This window comes from Malania oleifera, chromosome 3, assembly GCF_029873635.1.
Source record: "Malania oleifera isolate guangnan ecotype guangnan chromosome 3, ASM2987363v1, whole genome shotgun sequence".
NCBI classification, from domain to species: Eukaryota; Viridiplantae; Streptophyta; class Magnoliopsida; order Santalales; family Ximeniaceae; genus Malania; species Malania oleifera.
This window is the reverse complement of record NC_080419.1, coordinates 62,469,874-62,482,690: the sequence shown is the minus strand read 5'-3', so window position 1 is coordinate 62,482,690 and position 12,817 is coordinate 62,469,874. Positions and strand designations below refer to the sequence as shown.

Genomic DNA, 12,817 nt, shown 5'->3' with positions numbered 1-12,817 from the left:
CTGCTGTATTTCCAAGACAAAAGAGGAATATTGTTTAACCTTCTTCAATGCCCTATAGTTAGAAGCCATGTGTCACTTGAAGAAACTCTAAGTAGGAATACTTTTAGATTTGCTATAAGTTGGCAAGTGAGGAGCTTCTCAGTTGACAGGGTTTGTTTGGCGGGAAATCAAAGAAAAAGATACGGAGTTTCACCCCATTTGGCTTTTGGCTTTTTTGGCTTCTACGGACAGAGGAAACAACAAACTTTAGACAGTGCAGAATTATCTTTCCACACTTTGAAGAAGAGATGGATCTAAACTGTTTCTATATCAGAAAATGGGTCTTCTTATTCTAGGTGTTTTGAACTTCATAGGTGGAGGCTTTCATTTTTACATGAGAAAAGAGCTTCTGCACCCAACTTTGTGTGTGTGTGTGTGTGTGTGAGAGAGAGAGAGAGAGATACTTCCGTGCTTTTGAAGATGCCTCTAGCATCTTCTCATATGTTTTCCTTGTTCTGGAGGAAAATAAAAGTACAAGAACGAGGAACTATATGTTAATATGATTAAAGCATTTTATACAATAATGAGTAAAAGATAATTATGAATCCTCTCCTACCTTCACAATAAGATCAATGGCCTTGTAAGCTGAATCAACAGGTCCAGTTCCAACTGAACAAGCAATATGCTCTTCCTTATTAGTGTCAATGAGTTTAACGGTTGCAGTGGAAAGACCAAGGGTTCCACAAGTCACCTGTACAATAGTAAAATCATTTAACAAAAGTATTGCTCATAATCAATCAGAGTTGGATGAAGAGACCCCCCCTCCCCCGGGTGGGGCAATGGGGCAGAGGAGACCATGTGGGGATGGCGAGAGAGAGAGAGAGAGAGAGATCAGTGAAAGACTTAAAAAGAGGGACTGGAACACTGGTTTTACCTGGATATCACCAAGTGACCATACAACTTGTGGCTGAAATATTTCGTCAGATATCAATGCAATTAAATCAACATCGGTAATATGCTGCTACATCAAAAATTAAAACGCGAGAGCAAGCAAAGAACATCTTAGTAAATGAACAGATCAGAAAACATAGCTAAATGTTCAGAGACATAGTACAGAATAGAGTACATCCATATGTAACAAATGCCACCTAGCAACAGGATTTAAATTATCAATGTCCAATGCCAAAAACTAATCTAATATGCTGCTACATCAAAAATTAAAACAAGAGGGCATGCAAAAACATCTTAGTAAATGAATATAAAAGAAAAAACAGTCAACTTTCAGAGAAGTTGTACAGAATAGGATTGCAACATCCACATGTAACAAATGCCACCTAGCAACAGGATTTAGATTATTAACTTCAATACCAAAAACTGATCATTTGAGTGGCTGTTTAAATCAAAGTATTCAATTTCAAACATGTTTAAGGGGAAAAAAAGACAAAATGGGAACTAAAATGATAATATGACAGCACCAGAAGACGTGCATAAGGACAAAATACTATCGGACCTGCTATCCTCTTTATAAAAAAATTTATATACATACATACATATATATATACATACATATATACATACACACACACACACACACACATATATATATATATAAAACCTCAAAAATGATAATTCAAAAGTGATGTTTCCAATTTCAATTAACATGCTCAACACAAATTTATGCCTGGTTGACTTAAAAACAAAGAAACCCTAGAAACATTGGTTTTGTTATTGAGATTGTGTAAAGGGCCTTTTCTTATTTAATGATTTGAACTACATTTATTGCACGTCAAACAGTAACTTCATGACCGCTCCAGTTTCCACCTACTCAGCTATCAAATGAATCTTCTATCTTTTCTGTTATATCATGATTATTTTGTGGCATCTTTGGAAGCATATAATGCTGTTTTTCTTAAATCAAAAGCTGTAAATCCTGGGAAAAAAAAGGGGGGGGGGGGGGAACCCAGTGCAAAAAGGTCCTGTGTATACAGGGTCCAGGGAAGGGGTAGACCACGATAGGTCTATAGTACGCAGCCTTACCTTGCATTTTTTTTAAAATCCAATCATAGAACCTTCTAGTTAAGGATCATCATCCCCCAATGCTGAGTTCCTATTTTAGATATGTCTAGTTTAACAACCCAGGGCCACCTACATATTGATCATCCCACTATTTTTTCCATGTCTCTGTCAAATTGGGGGAGAATGAGCACAAGACTGGTATAGCTGTGCCTGCACAAGCTAGCAACGGCTACAGAATTGTCATGAATATCCACACATTGCACCATACTACTATTTTAAATGCCTAAGCTCACCATTGTCCTCCAATTACCCAGGTTGCAACAATTAGGCCATAGTGCTATACCAATGTTTTAAAAAGCAAAGGCGTAAGGCAAAGGCATTTTAATCCTCAAAAGGCGAGGTGTAAGCCCTAAGGCATTGGAGCATAAGCCTTTTAAGAATTTTTTTTTTAAGATCAAAAATATTTAAGAAAATTTTACATATTTTAAAAATAAGGAAAAATTAAGAAAATCAAAAATATAATGTAAGAAATAAAAATTATATATACTTTGCAAACAGCTTGTTGGTCATTCAAAAATTGCTAACTTGAATACATGACATAAATCATGACAAGAGATAGCTATATTATTACAAAATTCAAACTATTTTCATGATCTAAGATACAACTATGGATTATTTGGAAAATTGAGGTCCAAGAGTTTTAGAAATCAACTTATAATATGACATTCCGTTTATACAAACATGTAAGAATTTTTTAACCAATTCTTACTTGAGAATCACACACCCAAAATGTGTAAGCCTCGACTAAAAAGGCACAAAAGGCGTGCCTTTTGTAAAAATGCGTAAGCCTCAACATGTAATGCGTTAGCCTTTTTGGAATTTGGCATTTTAGAATTGAGCCTCAAAGCATTTTAGGCATGTCGTACCTTGAGGCGAGCCATGATTGAGCCTTTTAAAACACTGTGCTATACACATGTTCATGTCTATATCAAATGCTCACTTTCACCAGTTATTCATCATGACATGAAAGTACGACCAGAATTTCAACCCCTTGTGTCACAGGCCAAACACTTCACACCATGATAAGTGCCATGTAACACCAATAATATCATACAAGCTAAATTGGTCAACTGAAAGTAAACTGCAAACTCACCAAACAAAAATGTTCACAAGAATTGAATACAAAACACACAGAAAGCAATGAGCAACATGAGAGATACAATAATCAAGCAGCGAACAGTTAGGCAACCCAATACATCTTATCAAGCCTCTGTGGGCAATGCCGCCAATGAGTTACACAACGATGAAGACTCACCCTCCCATTAAGAGCTCTTCTATGCCATTCCTTGTCTAGCACAACGACACATCACTATGATTAAGGAGTCACACTCCCCATTTCTCCTTCGCATTTCTCTTCCTGAAGAATAAACCTAAAATAGTATCTACATGATGGTTATCCACCCCATGTGCACAAGCCCAAGTGGCTATAGGCAATCATAAGGCCCTAAACAAGCTTGGCAAATGACATTTTGCTATGGAACTACCACTCTCCTTTTACTCTACAGAAAGACCCCCTTCTACCAAGTCATGATTGTCACAAATGAGTTGTTTAAGCTAAATCAGGAATTTAATGCTTGGGATGCAACTCAACCACCATAAGTCATTGTAACCATTATTCCCTATGTTGTTAACACCCCTAGGATGTAAAGAGCAACATGTTAACAAGAATTGAATACAAAACACACAGAAAGCAGCGAGCAACATGAGAAATGCAATAGTTAAGCAGCCAACAGTTAGTCAATCCAATACATCTTATCAAGCCTCTGTAAGCAATGTGTGCTTAGAGAGGGAGGCAACTATGCTAAACAATTTTACAATAGCCAATGAGTTATACAACGATGAACACTCACCCCCCTCCCCCCTAAAAAAAAATTAAGAGCTTTCTATGCCATTCCTTGTCTAGCAGAAGCAGTTATATGCAATCATAAGGCCCTAAACAAGCTTGGCAAACAACATTTTGCTATGGAACTACAACTCTCCTTTTACTCATCAGAAAGACCCCCTTCTACCAAGTCATGATAATCACAAATGAGTTGTTTAAGCTGAATTAGGAATTTAATGCTTGGGATGCAACTCAACCACTATAAGTTATTGTAACCATTATTCTCCATGTTGTTAACACCCCTAGGATGTAGAGCAACATGTTCACAAGAATTGAATACAAAACCATAGAAAGCAGCGAGCAACATGAGAAATGCAATAGTAAAGCAGCAAACAATTAGGCAACCCAATACATCGTATCAAGCCTCCGTAGGCAATGTGTGCTTAGAGAAGGAGGCAACTATGCTAAACAAGTTTACAACAACCAATGAGTTATACAACGATGAACACTCACCTCCCATTAAGAGCTTTCTATGTCATTCCTTATCTAGCACAAGAAAACATCACTATGACTAGGGAGTCACACTCCCCATTTTCTCCCTAGCATTTCTCTACCTGAAGAATAAACCCTATACAAGAATCTACATGATGGTTATCCACCCCATGTGCAATAGCCAAGCAGCTGTAGGCAATCATAAGGCCCTAAACAAGCCTGGCACACGTCATTTTTCTATGGAACTACAACACTTGATGTCTCTTTTTACTCTACAGAAAGACCCCTTTCTACCCATTCATGATAGTCACAAATGAATTGGTTAAGTTGAATCAAGAATTTAATGTTTGGGATGCAACTCAACCACCATAAGTTATTGTAACCATTATTCTCTATGTTGTTAACACCCCTAGGATGTTAATTTCAATTCCTTGTTTTCAAATGTATTGTTGTAACTCACAATTTTCTTTGGCTAAGAATATTGCTCCAATACCAAAAAAAAAAAAAAAAAAACCCACTTACACCTCTTTTGGCCATAGATAATCTAAAAAGAACCAAAAAAAAAAAAAAAAAGGTTACTAGCAAGTCATGGGACCCACTTCATTTGGATCAATTTCAACCTATATATTCCATCAATACAGATAAATGGAATCAAATTTTAATTTCCTCCTTCGGAAAGAACAATGTTAGGATTCCCAAATATGGAATCAAATTTTAATTTCCTCCTTCAGAAAGAACAATGTTAGGATTCCCAAATAAATTGTGATTTTCTATTTAATGATAGGGTCCCCAAATCAATTGGGATTTCTAATTAGTCTATTATGATTCTTGTCAGCACCAGATTCTAGTCTAGGGAATGTGCCGACAAATGGGAAGTGTTTGCATGGCAATCCCCCAAACAAGAAGGTCGAATAGAAGTCAAAAGGCTCTAAAAAGATATAAAGATTAAAAATGTTGAGTCGACACCTGTATTGTTTTTTCTATTTAGGAAAAATAAAGAAAAAAACCCTAAGAGATCTATGATACATTGAAAATGGGTTCAGGCGTATATTTATGTGTAGGGAAGGTGATAGACTAACCATTCTAAGGGGAGTTAGCCAATCAGCATCCTATCAACACCCATTCTAAGAACAATTACCGCTATATGCATGTGTCCTAACTAAGAAATAAAGAAAAAAAGGAAATCCCCTTTTTGGGTCATTCAGTGAAAATCACTGTCCAAAAGTCCAAACAAAAAGAATTAGAAACATGGTTTTAAATAACGGTTGTTACATAGCGTAACGGCCGATACGTAACGGAAATCGAAGGCTCTGAAATCAATACGAACCGATAATGCAGTTCGGAAAAAATTCACAGCCGTAACGGCCGTTATAGAGACGTAACGGCACGCAACAATCGTTACCCCAACGTTACACTTCGTAACGGTCCGTTACATGGCCGACAAATTGCAGATTCCCTAAAGGCTTTCTGTTGCATACTGCGGCGCTGCTTTCCCCCTCTCCCCACCACCCATCTGCCATTCAATCTAAGTCTAGCATCCAAAGAGTAAACTGGAAAGTAAAAAACTTACCTTGAAATTTTGTTGGCCGAAGCAATAAGAAGCCTTCACTTCTTCGAAGCCTGAGAGTGAGCAGATCTACTCATCTTCGCAGCCTTCCACGACTCAAGAATTGCAGACTTGCAATTGCAGCAGCTTGACGAGTCACTGGCGACAGGTCTACAGCAGCTCCACTGCCTCTGCGAGTTGCCAATAGCCCGTCGGCAACTTCCTCCGCCAGTCGTCACACTCGCCATTAGCCAGCCCTTCAATTTCAGCTTCGGAGCTTGGAGTCATCGCTCATCGGCCGTTCGTGCTTCGCAGCCTTCACTCCTTCGAGGCTCCTCCGAGTCCCCTCCCTCTCTCGATCTCACTCAGACTCCCCAGCATATGAGACACTCAACACTCAACATCCACAGCACTAAGTCTTATCATTATGTTTTTTTTTTTTTAATTATATTTTGTTGTAAATTATGTTTGTTAAATTGAATTAAAAAAAGACTAATTTAATAGAGTAAAAAATTAGAAATCAATAATAATTATGTAAAATAAAATTTTCTTAATTTATAAATATTTTAATTGTCTTATATTTTTTGAAAGGTAATTATGAAAATCTAGTTCCATCACATATTTCCTGTTTATTAATATTTTTTAAGTTTAAAACATCATTTTGACCTTAAATTTAAAATTAGGTAAAATAAATCTTTACATGATCTATTTTTTGTTTTTAGTTATCAAATAAAGTAAAAATTGATAACTTATTAAATAAAAAATTTAGTCTAATAGTTAATACATTAGTAATTCTGATTTTTACTAATTACTACTGGAATTTGTAGAAAAATTTTATTTTAATCCATATGCTTAAAAAGTTAAATAGTCAATTTGTACTGTATGGATCTCTATTAGTGATGCTCTGATGTATATGAAAGTAGAGCAAAAGTCTTTTTCACCTTAAAAATTACAATGTTAATTTCTTATAGTTATAAATGAAAATAAAATCAAGTTAAAAAAAATAATGAAAATATCTTTTTAAAGATAAAGGCATATTTTTTTTGTAATAAAATATTTAATATTTTATAATTTTGTTTATTTAAATATAAAAATAATAAACATTACTTATTATTTTTAATCAAATATTATATTTTATTTTTACGTAATAAGTATTTAAAATTAGAAGGACTATTTAGTACTTATTATTTAATATTTACTAAATTACTAATTATATTATTCCTGTCATTTTTGTAGAAAGGTTGTAACTTTGTATTTTCTATTTTGTGTAGAGATCATCAAATTAAGTCTATCAATATGTCACGTGATAGAGGAAATGAGAACTTACCTAGTGAGGATATTGGATGGCATTTTGGTATTGCAATGGACGGTAATAGACAGATTATTATGTGTGTAATTTATGTGGGAAGATAATTAAAGGGGTCATTACACGCTTGAAATAACACTTGGCACATAAAAGGATCAAGTAGCTGGATGCTCAAATGTGACCACACAAGTCAAAGAACAAATGATGAAACATCTACAACAGTATGCTGAGAAGAAAAGAGATAAACAAATAAGGCAAGAAGAAGCAGAAGCCCAAATTAGAGGAGATTTTGAGAATTTGAGCGATAAAGAAGAGACTCGGAAGAAGAAAGCATGAGATTTTCTCAACAAGAAAGCATACGATCACAGCAACAATGGGAAGAGAGACAAAGATTTCGAGCAAGAACAACTAGAGGAGGTAATATTTATGAAGAGGGAGGTGGCTCTAGCAGTGGTGCTATCAGTGGTTTCAATAGAGTAGGAGCTTGATCTTATAGTGGTCGAGAAGCTAAAGGTAGTGGACAACAATGGATCAATCCTGATGCGCCTGAAGCTAGACTAAAGGCAACGGATTCTATTTTAGAAAGAAGCAAGAGTGTGAAACAACCAAAAATCAACACTAAGTTACTGAAAGATTTAAGAAGTAAATTAGGAAAAGCAGTTAGAAAATTCCAATTTTATAATCGGATTCTAGCGAATGTAGCTGATTCTCCATTTATGCAGCCTATGCTTGACATTGCTGTAAAGGTTGGAAAGGGGGTGAAGGGCATGGCTCGAAATTGCGGTCGCGGCTAACGTCGCGTAACGGTCGCGGCTGTCGCGGGAGATGCGGGTGTTACGTAACAGGAAGCGGGCATAACGGTCGTGAATTTTTTTCACACATGCATGACCATGCCAAAATTGAAAAATAAGCATGAAATCCATTAATACATGATTTTTAATGAATTTTGAAGGCTTTCATTCAACCTACAAATGTTTTTTAATAGGCATTATGATTTTTATATTAATTTTAGTGCGCTGTTTACAAAAAAAACGTATTTTTTTATAATTTACATTACTTTAATAAGTAAAAAGATGTAGAAATGTAAGAATCAATTAATTAAAGTCATAAAGTTACTAAAAATGAATCAATACTCAATACTTAATACTCAATATACACATTACACATACATGAATTTAAAAAGTGATTAATATCAAATATCAATAAATAGTCGAAAATATATGAATACAATATTACAAATTTATAACATAACACATGTCACCACCAAAAAGAATGACGTGGATGGTCCTCATAATTTGCATCTGTTTCTTGAGATTGGGATGGGAAATTATCTCCCCATCCTTGTGGAAATACATAGTTGAACAAACCCAAGTTTGTGTCATTTCGTTGTTGCTCTTGAAAATGTACTAGGGATGAAAATTCTCCTGAATAATGTCCATAAGTTGTGGCAGGAGCTGGCTCTGGGTAGTGTGTAGAAGAAGACTCACTAGATCCTGAGATTCCTGATCCACTAGGATAAAAATGTGAGTCACGACATGCATAATGTGGATATGCTGGATGAGATCCATATGATTGATATGATGAACCATCTAAACCATAGTCGCCAAAACTACGAACCACACCATATGAATCTTCAGTAGAATCACTAGGGTCACCACGAGCACTCCTTCTCCTAGGTTGTGAACATTGGTTCCCTGGAGGAATACCCAAGTCATAATTTTCAGGTATGTCATGTAGTCCATAAGGATCAGAAAGATATATATCCCTTGCAAATGATGTCCCTGTGTCATATCCATAATTATATTCTACACCGCCGCCTCCACCACCACCACTGCCACCCCCCCTAACCCCAGCTCCAGCACCACTATTACCAACATCATCACTTGGTGGGCTCAAACCAAGATTATCATCACTTTGTGTACGTTCAGGGCTTGAACTTGAATCATCATGCGCATTTATTGGTGGTTGATCACCTCCTTCTGTAGTACCACCAACTTCTTCATTTAACCAATTTGAATTGTCCTGACCGTCGAGTAGTGGTGTCTCTCTCTCCTCTAACCCTTGACTTAAAGGATCATCTTTTTCGAAAATGTAGTCCAAATTGATAGGATTGAAACCCTCTTCAATTTCTCGTTGGCTTCTTCTCATTGTACGTCTTAACTTTAACCTCATGTTGTAATGTACGAAAACAAGTTTTTGTAGTCTAATGTACTTTAATCTATTTATTGTTTTCGTATGGATGAGGCTAAAGGTGCTCCAATTACGCTCACAGTTCGAAGCTGATGTAGTGTGGCTAAGAACTCTGATTGCTATTCTTTGGAGCTCAGGAGCACACAAGCCATAATGAATCCACCATTCAGCTACATGAATAATTAAAAAGAGTTTTATGTTAGTATAACGTATATTTCAAAAGTCAAATTTGAACATAAAAGAGAAAATAGAGTCATTCTCCATTATTTAGCTATATAGCCATATTTACCAGGATTTGTTTGTTTCACTGCCCTTTGAGCCAACGGGGTTCCAAAAATCTCCTGCCTATCTCAATATAGCAACAGCTAAAAAAGGATGATTGTGAAATATAATTAATTAATTAGATGTATTAATAATTATTCTTGAAAGTATTACAGAATACTAGAACAATTCATTATTCAATTTAATGGAACCAATACTTACTTGATTAATAGCCCGAATTTGAGTATCTATATCGGGTACCAACTTGGTTATCACTTTTTTAACCTCATCCATGACTTCTCTAGCAACTTCAGGAGAGGGTAGGACACATAAAGAAATTGTGGGTTCAAAAAATACCTTACAATTAAATTTAGAAACATATTAATCAATAGTTTTGTAATGCAACTATGCATAATTTAAAAGTTAAAATAGTAAGAAATTGTATTTGATCTACACTTACCAGCAACGTGCAAATCTTGGTGCAACTGAAAACTCCACCGGTTGTCAATAATTTTCCAATAGTCTTTGTAAAACCGACAATCTTTTTGAATGGCCAACTTCGCCCTATCAATTGTCTCGTATATGAAGTCCATGGTTAGTTTTTCATCACCATCAACCAATTTAAGAACTTTCACTAAGGATTCTTACACTTTAATTACATCAGAGGCCTTTTGCCAAAACTCTTTGCCTAAGATAATTTTCTTTGAATCATATGCTGGGCCTGATTTTGCCATCCCAAACCTTGAGTTTTTCCAAGCATCAGATGTAAACATTTCCCTTAGTGCTTGTTTATGCCTGACAATAGTCTCCAAAGCAATGAAATTTGTGGCAAATCGAGTGATGGCAAGGCGAAGTAACTCCCTATTATTTGTGAATTTCTTCATAAAATTCACTGTCCATGTGTGGTTGTAAATAAATGAGGTTATTATTCTTGCATCATCTAAGACCTTTTTCACGTTACTTTTCTTACCAATATCTTCAAGAATAACGTCTATGCAATGAGCCGCACATGCTGTCCAATAGAGATTGGGCATCTTCTGCATTAATAATTTTCCTCCTGCCTTCATTGCAGCTTCATTATCAGTCACTACTTGGACAACATTCTCCTCTCCAATTTCTTCAACCACCTCATCCATTAATCTGAAAAAAAAATTATAGATTCAATAATTACTACTATTTAATTAAAAGCATGCAAGTTCATAATACTATTTGCATATACAATTAAAATTAGAAAATTACCTGAAATAATATTCAGCTGTTCTGCTTGGCACATCAAAGGCATCAACTGATTTATGAAACAGGATGCCTCTATCGCAATAAACTAAAAAGTTTATAATGTATTTTTTAGTTGGTCCTGACCAACCATCACACATAAGGGTTACACCTCTCTCCTTCCAAATTCCAGCAAAAGAAGCTATATAATTTTTCATTTCTTGATACTCTTGCTCCAAATAAATTTCAGATATCTCATAGGGTGATGGACCCTTCACCCCCTTTCCAACCTCTACAGCAATATCAAGCATAGGCTGCATAAATGGAGAGTCAGCTACATTCGCTGGAATCCGATTATAAATTAGGAATTTTTCAACTGCTTTTCCTAATTTACTTCTTAAACCTTTTAGTAACTTTGTGTTGATTTTTGGTTGTTTCGCACTTTTGCTTCTTTCTAAAATAGGATCCATTGCCTTTAGTCTAACTTCAGGGGCATCAGGATTGATCCATTGTCGTCCACTACCTCCAGCTTCTTGACCACTATAAGATTGAACTCCTGCTCTATTGAAACCACTGGTAGCACCACTGCCAGAGTCACCTCCCTCTTCATAAATATTACCCCCTCTAGATGTTCTTGTTCAAAATATTTGTCTCTCTTCCCATTGTTGCTGTGATCGTATGCTTTCTTGTCGAGCAAATCTCATACTTTCTTCTTCCAAGTCTTCTTCATCGCTCAAATTCTCAAAATCTCCTCTAATTTGATCTTCTGCTTCTTCTTGCTTTTTTTGTTTATCTCTTTTCTTCTCAGCATACTGGTGTAGATGTTTCATCATTTGTTCTCTGACTTGTGTGGTCACATTTGAGCATCCAGCTACTTGACCTTTTTTATGTGCCACGTGTTGTTTCAAGCGTGTAATGCCTCCTTTAATTATCTTCCCACATAACTTACACATAATAACATGTCTATTACTGTCCACCGCAGTACCAAAATGACATCCAATATCCTCATTAGGTAAGTTCTCATTTCCTCTATCACTTGACATATGGATAGACTTAATTTGATGATCTCTACACAAAACATAGCGAAAAAACAAAGTTACAACCTTTCTAAAAAAAATGACAAGAATAATATTATAATTAGTAATTTAGTAAATATTAAATAATAAGAACTAAATAGTCCTTCTAATTTTAAATACTTATTACGTAAAAATAAAATATAATATTTGATTAAAAATAATAAGTAATGTTTAATTTATTTTTATATTTAAATAAGCAAAATTATAAAATATTAGACATTTTATTACAAAAAAATATATTCCTTTATCTTTAAAAATATATTTTCATTATTTTTTATAACTTGATTTTATTTTCATTTATAACTATAAGAAATTAACATTGTAATTTTAAAGGTGGAAAAGACTTGCTCTACCTTCATATACATCACAGCTTGACTAATAAAGATCCATACAGTGCAAATTGACTATTTAATTTTTTAAGCATTTTCTCAGTTTATGGATTAAAATAAAATTTTTCTACAAATTCCAGTAGTAAACTAGTAATTAGTAAAAATCTGAATTATTAATATATTAACTATTAGGTTAAAATTTTTTTTATTAAGTTATCAATTTTTACTTTATTTGATAACTAAAAACAAAAAATAGATCATGTAACGATTTATTTTACCTAATTTTAAATTTAAGGTCAAAATGATGTTTTAAAACTTAAAAAATATTTATAAATAGGAAATATGTGATGAAACTAAATTTTCCTAATTACCTTTCAAAAAATATAAGACAATTAAAATATTTATAAATTAAGAAAATTTTATTTTACATAATTATTATTGTTTTCTAATTTTTTACTCTATTAAATTACTTTTTTTTTTTAAATTCAATTTAACAAACATAATTTATAACAAATTATAATTAAAAAA

The 12,817-nt window shown here is 34.4% G+C and overlaps 1 protein-coding gene across 2 annotated transcripts in view; it reads right to left on the bottom strand.

Annotated features, from left to right (window-relative positions):
* Positions 1–12,817, bottom strand: part of LOC131151892 (2-isopropylmalate synthase A-like) — an 87,502-nt gene that overhangs the window by 19,380 nt on the left and 55,305 nt on the right. For both annotated transcript variants that reach the window (XM_058103358.1, XM_058103359.1), the window contains 2 exons: positions 914–997; positions 596–730 (listed from right to left, as the gene is read on the bottom strand). In XM_058103358.1, the coding sequence (XP_057959341.1) occupies positions 596–730; positions 914–997 (219 nt within the window). The remainder of the gene's footprint in view (positions 1–595; positions 731–913; positions 998–12,817) is intronic.